The 15,276-nt window shown below is 41.2% G+C and overlaps 1 protein-coding gene across 1 annotated transcript in view; it reads left to right on the forward strand.

Moving 5' to 3' along the window:
* The window catches only part of cwf19l2 (CWF19 like cell cycle control factor 2), a 28,329-nt gene extending 18,828 nt beyond the window's left edge, over positions 1-9,501 (forward strand). The window contains exons 13-19 of the mRNA XM_084559004.1: positions 492-629; positions 7,287-7,499; positions 7,960-8,076; positions 8,226-8,381; positions 8,508-8,588; positions 8,686-8,787; positions 9,199-9,501. Of these exons, the coding sequence (XP_084415130.1) occupies positions 492-629; positions 7,287-7,499; positions 7,960-8,076; positions 8,226-8,381; positions 8,508-8,588; positions 8,686-8,787; positions 9,199-9,339 (948 nt within the window). The 3' untranslated portion in view covers positions 9,340-9,501. The remainder of the gene's footprint in view (positions 1-491; positions 630-7,286; positions 7,500-7,959; positions 8,077-8,225; positions 8,382-8,507; positions 8,589-8,685; positions 8,788-9,198) is intronic.
* The last annotated feature ends 5,775 nt before the right edge of the window (positions 9,502-15,276 follow it).

Genomic DNA, 15,276 nt, shown 5'->3' on the forward strand with positions numbered 1-15,276 from the left:
TGGGTTGCTAGAAAGTAGGCAATCAAATTACAAGGTAGCAGGGAAAGAATTAAACTACTAAACCTGTGCATCAGAATGATATGTCTAAGGTGAATAACAGAGAAGATTCTGCACACTGTTGCAATTACAGTGGATGAAAAGTTGGAGCCAATAAGGATTTGTGTCCTGATACATGTTACTCTTTATTTGATATATGTCAAAGTATGTGCTGAGACCAGGGACTCCATTTGTGTTCAGACATGTGTTGTTTATTGCTATTACAGCTTTATTAAGTGACCCAGTCTCCTTTACTGTCTGTCTTGTTTCCCAGATGTCTGTTTCCTGCACATCTCTGTCATCATTTCTCTCCTCATTTCTTTTCTCCACTATCTTTTCATCTTCCTTCCTTTGGGTTGGATTTCAAATGTAGGATTTTAAATGTGGTTTGATTACATTTTAACATTTTCCTTTTTTTTCTGCTCTCCATCTGCTCTCTTGCTCTCTCCTATTAGATTCCTACCCATGTTGACAAAGAGCGTGTGCGCTACTTCCAGGATGATGATAATGTTGGTCTGCAGGAGATGGTGAGAAGGGAGAAAATGAGCTCTGCCCAGGATCAGAATGCTCTTTACTCTCGCATGGCTGGCAAGGTAAGAAAACGTTTTACAGCCACGCTAAACATCGCTGTTTGGATTTTTTAGTGGAACGTACATAAAATAAGAAGGCATTGAACTTGTTGGTCTATTTTCAACAGAAAGTAATTTTATGGTGCAGAATAAGTGGGAACATTTTTATCTATTGCTGCCACTGCTATAGGCTATAGGCAAGTGCCAACTATATTAAATTGTTTTTTGTAGCCAGGGTTAGACTCATACCAAGCCTTAACATTATTTAAACAGTTGCGGTAAATTTGTCATTCATTTGGCTGTTCAAATTGGCTATAGAAACCACATTTGTAGAAACCATCAGTAAACATGTCAAAAGGGCACATTTGAGGAACAATTTTGAGTCCCAGAGGTTCTTGCTTGATTGGACTACACAATATCAACCTCATAATGGCCAACAGTTGACCCTTTTACCTTGTACATTGTAGTATTTCCTGCTGAGGCCACACATTTGCAATAACAACAATACATTTTATTTGTGAGCACCTTTCAAAGCACTCAAGATCCCCTTACATAAAGCAGCAATGCATAAAACATAAGAATATAACGTACAAGACCATTTTAAAAATATGGTTTTGAGTCTTTTTTGAGTTTTGAAGCTTGTCTGAGAGTCTATATTTGAAATGTCTGGTTGGAGAGTGTTCTAAAGGTGTTTAGCTAAGTGACTGAATGCTCTGAAACCCATCGTGGACAGTTGGACAGGTGGTGCAATAAGTTGGGTGGCCCATGGGGCGGCTGTGGCTCAGTAGGTAGAGCGGGTTGTCCACGAACCAGAGGGTTAGCGGTTCGATCCCCGGAATGTACCACATGCCAAAGTGTCCTTGAGCAAGACACTGAACCCCCAGTTGCTCCCAGTGCGTGGCACTGGTGCGTGAATGTGTGTGTGCTTGTGTGAGCGAATGGGTAGATGTGTCTATGACTGTAAAGCGCTTTGAGTACCAATAGCTGGATAAGCGCTATATAAAATTTTTACCATTTACCATTTACCATGGGAATTTGAGAGTACGGGGGAGTGTGCATAATTGGACAGACATTTGGACAGTTCAGACAGATGTAATAGAGCTTTGTTATGAAGGGCCTTGAAGGTAAGTGACAGGATCTTGTCCTCAATATGGGATTTTATTGGAAACCAGTGGAGCTTCTGAAGAACTGTGATTGTGTGGTCCATGGAGGGAGTTCGAGTGACGATACGAGGAACAGTGTTTTGGACCAGTTGAAGTTTATGGAGACATTTGGAGGGTAAACCAAAAAGAACAGAGGTGCAGTAGTCGATGTGTGATGTGATGAGGGTGTGGACAAGATTGCGATGGTGTTTCATGTTAGAGATGGGCGAAGTTGATTGATGGTTGGTTGCGCAAGTGGAAGTAAGCGGGCAGAGTGACGTTCTTGATGTAGGCTTCTAGTGATAAAGTGCTGTTGAGGATCACACCCAGACTCTTAACCTGAGGGGTGGGAAGTACAGTGGAGTTATTGATGTTCAGTTAGAAACTCTTACAAGGAGGACTTCTGTTTTACTGCTGTTCATTTGTGAGAAGCTGCAGGAGAGCCAGGATTTAATCTTGGTTAAACAGACAGAAAGGGCAGGGGGTGGAAAAGTGGAGGTCAGCTTTGTAGACAAGTAGAGCTGGGTGTCATCTGCGTAGGAGTAAAAATATGTTAAGTTATAGTTACGGAATATATTGTCAAGAGGAAGAAGGTAAATGATGAGCAGTAGTGGATCCAGGATGGAGCCCTTGTGGACTCCTCTGGTGATGGTTGAGATCTGAAGTGTTTAAGCTGGTCATGCTCTATGCGGTGGGAGAGATATGATGTAAACCAGTTGTGACAGGTGCCAGTGATACCAATGGAGGCAAGCCATTCAAGGATGATGTTGTAGGAGATGGTGTGAAAGGCTGCACTTAGGTTAATTCTTCAAACAAGTTGGAAGTTGTTAAGTAGTCGTAGATCTGAGTTGTAACATTTTTTTGAGATGGAAGCTATTTACGTTATTGGGTTTAGAACCTATTTTTTTTAAGTATAGGAGCAGTTTTGAGAGATGATGGAGCATGGCCATACATCAGGGAGGAATGTGTAATGTTGGTTATTAGAGAGGACAGAGAAGAGAGGCAGGCTTTTGCCCGATGGGCTGGGAGAGGATCTAACTAACAGGTTGATGGTTTGAACTTATGAACAATCTAAGACACTTCAGCAGCAGTTGGGAGATAAGAACTAGATAACAGAAAAGAGGGTGGGGTGGGGTGGAGTAGAGAAAGGTGGGCGGGATGAGGAGTTAATTTGCTGGTGAATAGTGTCAATTTTGCTTTTAAAGAAAGTCATGGAAATGTTGTGAGGAGCAGTTGAGTAGAGGTGAGGTGAAAGAGTTTCTGGTGGATGTAAAATCCTGAGAATTGGGCTCTGTGTTTCCAGAGAGTGTGCCTTTTTATACACGTAAAAAGTCCATACAAGTCCAGTTCTTGAGTGAAGATATTCAAGTTGACAACATTTAGTCTTGAGTTGACAAAGCTCAGGCTTGTACCATGGTGATGAGTGAGTGAAGAAGGTAGTCCAGACTTTTAGTAGAGTATGAGTATTTAAATGGCAGTGAAGATGGTCGTAGTAGTGAGATACTAGATCGTCAGTTGTGAATAAGTTCTCAGTTGAAGTTTCTTGTATTACCAAACAAGACTAGGTGTGACAGTTTAGTTTGGGATAAGGTTAACTTGATATTGAAGAGTATTAGCACATGGTCAGAATTAGGAAGATCAACTGGTATGAAATCGTGTGGGGTGAGGGCAGGACGGCAAATCAAGTCTAATGTGTGACCCTTGGAGTAAGTGGGGAAATCTATGCATTGCTGCAGTCCAAACAAGATGTAAAGTACCTGGTGAGTATATTAGTGGTATTGTATATTAAAATCCCCCACTAATATTATGTTGAGGAAAAGAGAACTTAAATGTGTGGGAAATGTGCAAATGCAAATTTGTTTATGAAGTCATTGTTTGGCTTAGGCAGACGATAGACACCAGCAACTATACTGGGAGTAGGTCCTGTTAGTTGTGTCTGTTGGTTTCAAATGAAGGAAACACTGGTACAGACACAGGAGAGACGTTTCATTTCTCATGGTAGATTATCATAGACCGAAGTTGATGTTCGCATTGTTGTGTTTGACATTTTCATTAGCTGACCTGGTTAGGCTGGCCAATACACTGGTCAACCTCCCAACCAGCTTTTCTTGAGGAGAACTGAGTTGAGGACCAGAAAGATTTTACTGGTTTGGACTCATCAACATAGGAACACTGATGGGACCCATGGTGGATATTAATTTGACAGGAGAGTTGTAGTACGAGCAGAGGCGTGGATACGTAGTTGCAGGAGTTCAGCCATGGAGTATTGGATTACTGCTGTTAATGAATAGAGGATGAATGACAAGACAGTTCATCCAAGCACATACCGCACAAACAGTTTATTGATCCTTGATATTGACATTCTTCCTGTTGCAAAAAACAGTCAACATGCAACGGGATGAATGTGTAGTCTGTCATGCCTCTGCAAGAACAACTCTAACCAGACACAATTACTATCTAATCAAACAGATATATTGTGTTTTAGTATTCCACTAATAATCAGAATAAAAATGGTTACTGTAACCACCTCTGTCTGCACGGACTGGCCTGATCTAGTGCGATTCGAAGGAATTTTAAATAATCAGTGGAATAGGAAAATATTAGCACCTAATAACCACATAAATGCTTGATTCGAACGTTTCTTTCCGGTTACAATGGATAAATTCTTTCTGCACATATTTGCTCCAAGTGGAGTAAACATCGAGAGGGAGGGAAGGAGAGAGGGAGGGAGAGAGAGAGAGAGGGAGGGAGAGAGAGAGGGAGGGAGAGAGAGAGGGAGGGAGAGAGGGAAGGAGGAGTTGCCATGTTTTTCCCTTTCTCTCCCGACTTTCACTGCCCTCACTCATTCTCACTTTACCTTGCTCACTCACACAGCTCAGTCACTCACCTTCTCTCATACATTAACTACACATGCATGCATATAAAATTACACGCACTAGTTCAGCACCTACTAAGAGTGACACGAAAAATATATCTACAGTTACCATGGTAGGGCTTCTATAAATACCACATCTAATCACAGCTATAGCTTGATGATCTGCAAGTGAGCGAAAGCTGTATTTTATGAAGTCTACATTACACTAAACTTCCCTCTTAGGCCCTCCCTGTATTTTTCCACCTCCTATAATTATCCATCAATTATTTATTTTTTCATCTTTTTTCTCTGTTTTATTAATCTTCCTTCTTCAACTCTCTGTTGTTCCTCAAACTCTCTTTTCCGACAGAATGTCAAGTCCTCGCCAAGACCTCAGCAGGTTCTGACAGTTACAGTTACAAAAACTAAAAGATGATGGTGTCATGTTGCTCACGGTTGCTCATCTGTCTGTGTATCTGTTCAACAAGGAAAAGAACAGTTGATCAGCTGCTGAACAGAGTGCCACAAGATTTAACCACTCTTTTCACCTGAGATAAATAACCTTTAATAAGTACAACAAACTCCTGCAAGTACTCAGTTTGGGTCTTTGATCATTTAATGAAACTCTGCAACACCAATGGTCATGTCAACTCTGCATTATGTTTTTGGGTTGTCCATACATCTGTCCTTAGTGAAGATGGCGTGTTTTATACTGGAATCATACATAATGATAATAATAAAACTATAACAATAATAAAACAACAATACATGAAACATCATTAGAATAAAACATACAATGCAATATTATAAAAGCAGATTTAAGTACCTAGAAATGAGCGGGTTAAATGGAATAAGCTATTTTAAAAAGATGTGTAGACCAGTCTGAATTTGAAGCATGTCAGAGAGTCTATGTCAATATACACTGCCTGGCCTGTCTTGCCAATCGTCCTTCAGTAGAGATATTTAAGCTCTCTTCTTTTCAACTTGAATGTTACATTCTGTACTATGTACATTCTTCCACTCTACCCTCTAACATTGCATTGGGATATATGGTGTTTGCCCTCTGCCTTTTCTCTACTTTGACTCTTCTTAATCTTCTGTTTCTCAGTTTATCCTTAATAATGAACACAATGATAGCGCAATGATAGCTTTACTTCTCTACTACTTTCCCATCTTTCACAGCAACCTTGCTCTCATCGTAATATTGGTTCCATTCATATATGTCTCCCATCCCAATTGTAATGAGAAATTTCCTGGTGCTTCCCTTGCACACAGTGGAGCCAAGGCTGCAGTTAGAATTCATTACCTGTAGGGCCAAACAAGACACACACTGAAAAAAAAGTAATTGGATCCAGATTTGGGACAAAAAACAGCATATCACACAAGTCAGCGCACATTTACCAGTGTGCTACTCCATTTATTCTGATGGACTCTAATTATTGTCAATCAACAATAATGAATATGTGTCCAGAAAAAGAAAACTGCAGCTTTGTTTGCATCTAATGGTCTCTCAGTGAGGAAACGTTTAGAAAAGGTGTTTAGAAAAACACATGCATCTAGAAACTTCTGACTTGTTAAACAAAAACATGCATGTTTCTGTTTAAAAGAGGACACTTACACATAAACTATATCAAGGCTCTGATTGGTTAGCATGTTCTGGAGAATTATGTTTTTTTTTCCATTGCCAGATGTAGTGTCTCAGATATATTACTCCTTTGCTAAATTCACAATGTATGACTCAAATTGGATCACGTATCAATTTATTACTATGACCTTTATAAACAAAAAAACATGAGCCATGAGAATGAGGGCTGACTGCTTGATGTATTACTACCAAATAATTAGTCTACGAGCGAGGACGTGTGGCAGCATGTGTGTAAGAGTAGAAAAAATATCTCTCTTGACCAAATGCAGTATGTGCCACTGCACACACTTGCATGCACATACTCACTCCTACACACACGCACCCCCCCACACACACACGCACGCACACACCCACACACACACACACACACACACACACACACACACACACACTCCCTCCCACACTGTCACTAAACTAATCCAATTTTCACTCACACTCACTCCTACACAGCGAGTCATGCACACACATTTCAGCCATGCTTGCCTCTTGCTCTCTCACATACACACAGATTCCAAACTGTTGCCGTGTCGCCATGGTGACAGGACTCAGACGTAGAAACGCCAGAGTTAATACTCTGTGTCCTGCCTCATACTGTAAGCACGCTGACCAACTTGCATACAGGGCACTTTAGACAATATAGACAAACTCACACACACACGGTCAACACCTAGATACACCATTAAGCGAAGCTACCAGTCAGTTTTTAAGAACAAGTAGCAATGGTAAATTGCTTTTTTTCCAGTACCCGTGTTTCATCTAGTTTGTTTTAAGCTTGAAATGAGGAGCGAAAACATTTGTCTCTTTATAAATGAAATATGTCTATAACTTGCTTAAATAGGGCACACACTGAGTTTACTTAAGCATAATAGGGGAATTATTTATACTTCCCTCCTCATTTTTAGTTTGATAGATAAAAAGCATCACATTAGTACAACACTGCTCACCATTTCTTGCCCTTCTGTTTCTTGTGTCACATCCACTCCCGATCTCCTCCAATGTCCCTGGTGTCCCCATCTCCACTGCTCCACTTGACTCCCCAGATGATGGGGAAGACGGACGGCGACAACTACACGCTGGATGACATGTTTGTGTCGAGTGCAGCACAGCGAGAGGGCGAGGGGAGGGAGGAGGAGAGGATGAGGAACAGAGCCATCGGGGAGAGTAGGAGGCTGGCTGCCTCCATGGACAAATGCCATCACTGCTTCAGCAGCAACGAGCTCCAGAAGCATCTCATTGTGGCAATAGGGAGCAAGGTAAGGGATTGTTAATCTAGCTGTTTTGAGGAAATAGTGACTTAACTGAATAAGTGACTGAGTCAACAGTCAAGTTATCAATTGTTTATTCTCTCAAGCATGTTTATTTTGATTTCTCTTGCTGAAGGAGGCCTACTGCAACTTATTTTAATTATTTATTCATCTTTTGTTTACATGTTTAGAGTAGAACAGATGCAGTTTATTTTCTCTATTAACTGATAAATAGGAAAGTAAGTGTTCATAGAAAAATAAGAAATCAGGGAAATATTAAAGATTATTTAAAAAAAATAATATATTATTGATATGTAATTTTAAATTTTTTGGTCAACACATAGATTAATTAAATATTACAGCTCTGAAATAACTTTAGGTTTTGGACTGAACAATATAAACGTAAAGATTAAGCTATTCATTCCTAAATGTATTTGTATTGTTTATGCATTTGCTGTCTTGTCCCTAGGTGTACCTGAGCCTGCCTGCCGGAGTATCAATGACAGAGGGCCACTGTCTCATCTGTCCTCTCCAGCATCACTGCTCTGCCACTGGATTGGATGAGGATGTCTGGTCAGAAATACAGGTTAGCCCATCTGAGCTCCACTTTCTGTTAATCCGGGATAAACTGATGGCTTCTGTGACTGTTGGTTTAGAAGTTATAGACTTAATCAGAACCAAATGCTGCTTTAAAATTGAATTGAGCTCACTTCTGTGCTGCTTTGCTGTCCTCAGCTGTTCCGACGTACCTTGGTGCGCATGTTTGAGTCCCAGGATATGGACTGTGTGTTCATGGAAACGCACATGAACCCACGCAGAAGCCACCACATGGTCCTAGAGTGTATCCCTCTACCCAGAGAACTGGGCGATATGGCTCCCATATACTTCAAGGTATGTGTTTACTGCCTCTTGTCATTCTGGTTCTTATGCAGCCAAGACATATTGTTTAGAATGGTGTAGACATATAACATCATGTAAATAACCTCTAGTAATACAGCTGTTTGTGTGTGTTGACAGAAAGCTATCATGGAGTGTGATGAGGAATGGGCGATGAACAAAAAGGTCGTTGACCTCTCTTCGAAAGACATCCGTCAAGCTGTATGTTTTCTGTCATTTAATTTAATCTTTCTTCAACCTTTCAGATTTTTTGTTGATTCTTGTTTACTCATAATTTTTTATTGTGTTGTCTTCCAAGGTTCCTCGAGGTTTGCCCTACTTTGCTGTAGACTTCGGACTCCAGGGAGGGTTTGCTCATGTCATTGAAAATGAACAAAAGTTTCCTCATTACTTTGGGAAGGTCAGTGAGTGTATGATACCTCATGCATCTTTATTCCCTTTTATGCTCCCTTTTATGCCTTGGCTTGTAGCTTCAGCTCGACTCTAAGCTTGATTTTCACATTACTTTATCAGATTTATCAGACTGAGTCAGTGCAGACACAACAGGGACTACAGAAGGACATGTTTACTGATAAAGTAGTTTTCTACTGTAGCAACAACACTATTGTCACAGCTGAGGAAATACAATTGAGCTCCTAAGGATGAAATAATGACGTGTATGTATGAATTTAGTTATACATCTTTACTCTTCCTGAACTGCATAAGCTATTCTTGATATGAAGTTATCAAATGTTTGAAGGAACCAGAACATTCTGGTTAATTTTACAGCAATATGTCTATAATATACAACAACCTCTCTTCTCCTTCGCAGGAGGTGGTTGGAGGCATGATGGATTTGGAGCCTCGGCGATGGAGAAAACTGATTAGAGAAAATTTTCCAGACCAGAGGAAAAAAGTCCTACAGTTTGCACAGTGGTGGAAACCATATGACTGTACCAAGACTGAGGGCTAGTTCAGCATACACACTCCAGCCATGCTGTGGTTAGGGTTTCCAGTGCAGAAATCACATTTGGTGTATATCTTGTCTTCTATGCTGTTTCAGCTACACATTCAGAATTTAATGTTAAATTAGTTTTAATGTGAGACAATTTTTGCTTATATAAAAATAAAGAAAAGGAATTTGATGGTTTCAAGATGTGTTTTATTACAAATACATTAAAGGATCCCTGCGTATGATTTAGTTCCATCTAGTGGTGAGGTTGCACATTGCGACCAACCGTTTACCCCTTCCTCACCCACCACTTTCCAAGCATAGTCTGTGGTGGCTGCCTAAAATGTGAAAGGTCCTCTTTGGATTCAGTCTTTTGTTTGTCTCTCCTTGGGCTACTCTAGAAATAAGATGGTGTAACAGGCCTTGTGGAAGAGGACAAACTACCTCTATAGATATGGAGCTTGTTTTAAGCTAACAAATATACAGGTGTATTACGGGTGAGTATACACTAAAGAAAACATAATTATGAATACTGTATTGCATTTCAGCAAAACTTCCCCTAAATTCTACACTGGTCCTTTAACTGATACATTTTCTCTCTTTTTACTACATATACTGCTAGGTAGTGGGTACTGTAGTGTAGCCAAGACATGAATTGAAGCCCTCGTCACTCCAACATAACCCCTATTTTTCAAGCTTCCCTTGCCAGTACTGCTCTTCCCTGCTCTCTGGCCCTGGGATTTAATTTCTGACTCCGTGGCCTCTTGATCCTTTGCAGCTGTCACTTAACTCCAAGAGATTTCAGTGTCATCGCAGCCGCACAGCCGTGGGTATCCACATGAGGCGTGTCCCTGCACCGCAACCCCCACACCTGACACGCATACATTCCTCACAGGAGCAATTGGCACTGTTGCCCCGGCATGCAACCTCCTCATTTCTTTTCCCAGCCAGGCTATTGGCTTTTTGATTAGCTCTAGACCCACCTTGTTTCCAGGTTTAATCTCAGACATCATTTGAGGCATGGATGCAGGTGGTTAGCGCTGAATTTGTGTGAATCACAAAAGATGAAGGGTTTGATTTGCTGTTTACTGTGGGATTTGTATGCGAGGTCACAGGGAAGAAAGATACAGAATTGGGATTTTTTTCACTGTTACATGCTCTAGTCCAACGACAAAACAGAGACAGTGTTCTTAATGAATCACTCCCTCTTCTCAGAAACAAACTAACACAAACTGTCTCGGTGCAGGAATATATCTCACAAACGCAGTAGATTCTTGATTTATGTAAAGATAGGATATTCTATATCCATGATCAGTGTGTTGTTCATTATAAACCCAATATGAACATGTATTTATTTTCACATTTAATCGCTTTTTTTTTTACTTTAGTGTATGAAAAGGGGCTAATCAGCCTTAACTGTATGTGTCATTATTATTTTAAGATTTTATGGGATCACCATGGAAGGCCCTTATTTCATTGTAAGTGCTGGGAAGCCATGAAGACCCCAGTGTCTCTGCAGCCTGGCACTGCCTAGTCAAAAAAAAGTCGCCACCTGGATTTAACTAAGCAAATAGATACCAGCCTCCTATTGGATAATTACTGCATGGGTGATTATCTTTCAGCTGGCAACAAGTTATTTAACCTCAACTGATGCAAGAGTAGCTTCTCATTTCTTAAACAACCATGTCGAAAGACATATCCCGTGGTCGTGGAAAAAATGTTAGTCTGTTTGAGAAGGGTCAAATTATTGGCATGCATCAAGCAGAGACAACATGAAGGGGATTGCAGAAACTACTAAAACTACTAAAATTGGGTTAAGAACTGTCCAACCAGGTTATTCCATCAATGGATTTTTTCTTCCCTGATGGCACAGCATATTCCCTGATGACAATGCCAGGATTCATCAGGCTCAAATTGTGAAAGAGTGGTCAGGGAGCTTGAGACATCATTTTCACACATGGACTAGTCACCAGAGTCCAGACCTTAACCCCACTGAGAATCTTTGGGATGTGCTGGAGGCTTTGTGGTCAGACTCTCCCGTCATCAATACAAGATCTTGGGGAAAAAATAATGCAACAGTGGATAGAAATAAATCTTGTGACATTGCAGAAGTTTATCGAAACAATGCAAGGCAGTCCAACAAAATATTAGGGTGTATGACTTTTTTTTGGCCAGGCAGTGTATGTGCATCAGAAGGATGGTTCTGTCATAGATCAGCTATAATGCATTTTGCCAACTGCCCTTGTTTCCTGGCACTTAAAAAAAAAAAAAAAAAAAAAATATATATATAGTATATCATTACATATATTCAAATGTTTGATACCAATGTAATAATTGGTAATTCAGCTGTATTTACAATGTAGTATTTAGTATAATACCACATTATGCAGTTTGCTACTGTTTAAACCTATGTGTACTTTTGAAACAATCCTTTGGGGACTGTGCAGCAGGTTATTTATATAGCGCTAGTGACGGCAAGGCACAGGTTCATGGTTAGTAGTGACGGAGTGGTGTGGAGTGATATATGGTTATGGCCAATTAGATTGGCTGGGGGCAGATTTATGGCCAACTCAACCATTCATCTTATCCTTTCTGCCTTGCCCACAAACATGTCCTTTCCAGTCTTATTTTGCAAACACCAACATCATGCTATTATATTTCACTTCTCTATATGGGCAGTTTGAAACAGATAAGCCCACTAAAAATACTTGCTACAGACACATGAAGCTATATGAAATCATGTAAAAGGCATCTGGTTTTGACTCACTAAAATGTGTCGTGCGACTGCACCCTCCTTCTCGCATTCCACAACTACACATATTTCACCTTTTACTGGCTCTTTGAATTCGTGTGTCTCTGTCTTTTTCTATATATGGTTTTGTCCCTTTTTGCTTATTTGAAATATTTGTGAAGGATTTTACCCTAATCAATCTGCAGCATAGCCCTTAGACTGTGTTTAATGCAATATTGTAAAATGTATTACCTGGTATTTAGAAATGTCAAAATTGTTAATAAATCTCGCTTAAAGTAAACTAGCATTGCCTCAGAATGAAATGGAACTATTTTTTTTTATTTTTTATTATGGACCACTTAATAATTCAAACCCGTCTGCTTTGCATTTTATTGCATATTTGTATTATTATTAATTTCCTGCAGAAGTCAAAGCCCTAACCCTATATTATCATACAAATGGTTGAAGATGTTATGTTGCTATGGGTCAAATTTACATTTGACCAATAGAAGAGTGACAGAGGAACCAGAGGGTTAGCAATTCGATCCTCAGAACATGCCAAAGTGTGCTTGGTACTTGTACTGGTGTGAGTGAATGTATCTCTGTGACTGTAAAGCACTTTGAATACCAATAGGCAGAAAGGCTCTGTATAAACGCAAGGCCATTTACAATTTGGACATATGAGTCATTTTATAGCATACATAAAACGATACTCATGGCTATATGTACATTTTAAATCTTAAAACTGTGACACTTAGACTCACGGTTGGCTTTATAATGTTACTAAATAGAAAGTGCCATGCCATCCATGTGGGGTGTACCTAGTGAATGAGATTATCGCAATACACCAAGAGTTGCCCTTTCTGGCTTTTCTGCCTCCGTGTTAGCACACTTACTGATCCGTTGTCCTGTCTGCACTCAGCTATAGATGACTGGCAGCCAGCTCAAAGCAGTCCCTCAGCTAGTGGTTATCTTGTCTGGAAGATTATTTTTTTCATTGTAGCACCGGGCTTTATTAAATGCCCACATTATTACTGATGGATGGGAGGCTGATTGCTAAGGGCAAGCGACCAGATAAGGAAGCAGAAAGAGTGTGTGTAGTCTGTTAGTGCAGGTTATGTGTGAGAGGAAGAACGTGTGTGGGTGTGTGTTAGAGAGAAAGGCAGAGAGAGAGAGAGAGAGAGTAAAATTCTATGCAATGAATTAGGGTCATGCTGCTCCAGAAAGTCAAATGAATTAGTGGGCACCTTCAGGAAATTTAATGCTGGTGTATGTGTGTGCACACATGCATGATGGCATCATGTCTGTTTCAGTATCACTCTGCTTGTCCCTTTGGGGCCCTTAATAAACAGACATGCTCTGCCAATCAAGGTCAAGGTAGTGGCTGTTATTAGTGCCAGACAGAGCACCGCTCTGTCCTCTGATGGGAGCCATCGAGTGTGTAACACCACTGCAAGCTTCATTATCTGCCTGTGGAGCCACATTTATCCACGTATATCTATGCTGAATGCTTTTGGCATATTACCATCAACCTAGTTTATTGACCATGACTATTGTTGGATGACAATCAGATGTTGCTTGATTGCCACTTCCAGTGTATTAATTGAGCAACGATAAATTCTCAGTTGCCTGTCAAGATGTCACAAGCAATAAAAACTTTAAAATATAGTACGTTGAAAAGATCATTTTATTTACAGTATTCTACCAGAAAACAAAAAAAACTACAATAGACAGCCCACTACACTTTTATCCTGAGTCCAGGAGACCCAGTTGTACTTTGCAGCTGCCATACCATTATTGACAATATTGGATATTATTATTGACAATATGCTGGAATTGTTACGATTTTGATCTGTGAAAGTGTCTTCTTGACCATGGAAACAATAATATGTCAAAGAAATCCTGACTCAAGGTCTCCATACTTGCGTTTCTTTCAGTGATGCAAAATATAAACTAGACCTTTAATCAAGAACTGGACTTTAAGCTAAATAGTTAACGTGAATTGCTTCTCAAAATCACTATAGTCCATAGGGGCACACAAAGTCATGCATACAGTAGGCCCTACATAAACTCACTATATCCATCCATCCATCCATCCATCCATCCTCTGACTGGTCTCAGTTTGTTGTCCAACTACCAAGCAGAGCGCCGCGTTGACGCGTACTTCACAGCGCGAGCTCGGCAGACTTTTCTCATCCGCACATCACATCACCGGTGCGTGCTGCCTTTGGCTGACTGCGCTCTCTCTCTCTCTCTCTCTCTCTCTCTCTCTCTCTCTCTCTCCTGTTTCCACGTCTCGCGCACCTCCACTCCAGCTGCCTACCGCTGTCCAACCGAGGACGTCAAAAAAAGAAACAAAAGCCAGGGAAGGACAACAAGTGAAAGATGAACGAATGATGAGAGGAGCGTTAGTTGGCGCACAGACAGGAGAACCGCTGTCGCAGAGGACAAGCAGCAGCAGTAGCAGCAAGAGGAGGAGAGGGGACGGAGGATACGCATCTGCGGTGACTTTGGGGTGCTTTCTCCGGCTTCGTGGAGCAAAAACAGGGGAGACGCTGCGGTCCTCTGATGCCAAAATTCACTGCGTATGAGGAATGACTAGGATGCGTCTGGACTGCCATGGAGCCACCGGCAAGCTTTTCTATCTCCTTTGTTTTGCAATTTAAAGGAATGTCTGCTTTAAAATAGTTGCGGCGCGAGTCGGTATTTTACCGCGCTGAGGCTTGCGGTTATAAACGGCTTCATAAAAACGGTTGCGTTGGGTTTTATGATTTTCTGTTTATTTATTGGGGACATTCGTTGGATAGTGTTTGGCCACCCAGGGAGCAGGGGTGGATTCGTTTTGGGGGTGAAGGAAAGCGTTTTTTAATCCCCCCCCCCCCCCCCCCCCCCCCCACACACACACACACACACACACACACCTCCCCCTCCCCCTTACATAAATGTTTGCGTGCCGTTAGTACTGTCGTTCTCGGTCGACCCCCCACCTCCCCGTCTCCCTCCCTCTGAATAGGTCTCACGCGCAGGCAGACGCGTCTCATACGCATACATAGACTTGGACATTTTCTCACGCGCACACATCTCACACGCACCCCCTCCCTCCCTCCGTCTCACCTGTCCAACCCTCCGATAACCCTCGAAACCCCTGCCCCACGATCTGATGACTCCCCGGCGCACAGGTGGACGAGGTACGGAGCCGACTGTAGCATCATCCTCCACACTGTCAC

This window comes from Chelon labrosus, assembly GCF_963514085.1.
Source record: "Chelon labrosus genome assembly, chromosome: 13".
Taxonomy (NCBI): domain Eukaryota; kingdom Metazoa; phylum Chordata; class Actinopteri; order Mugiliformes; family Mugilidae; genus Chelon; species Chelon labrosus.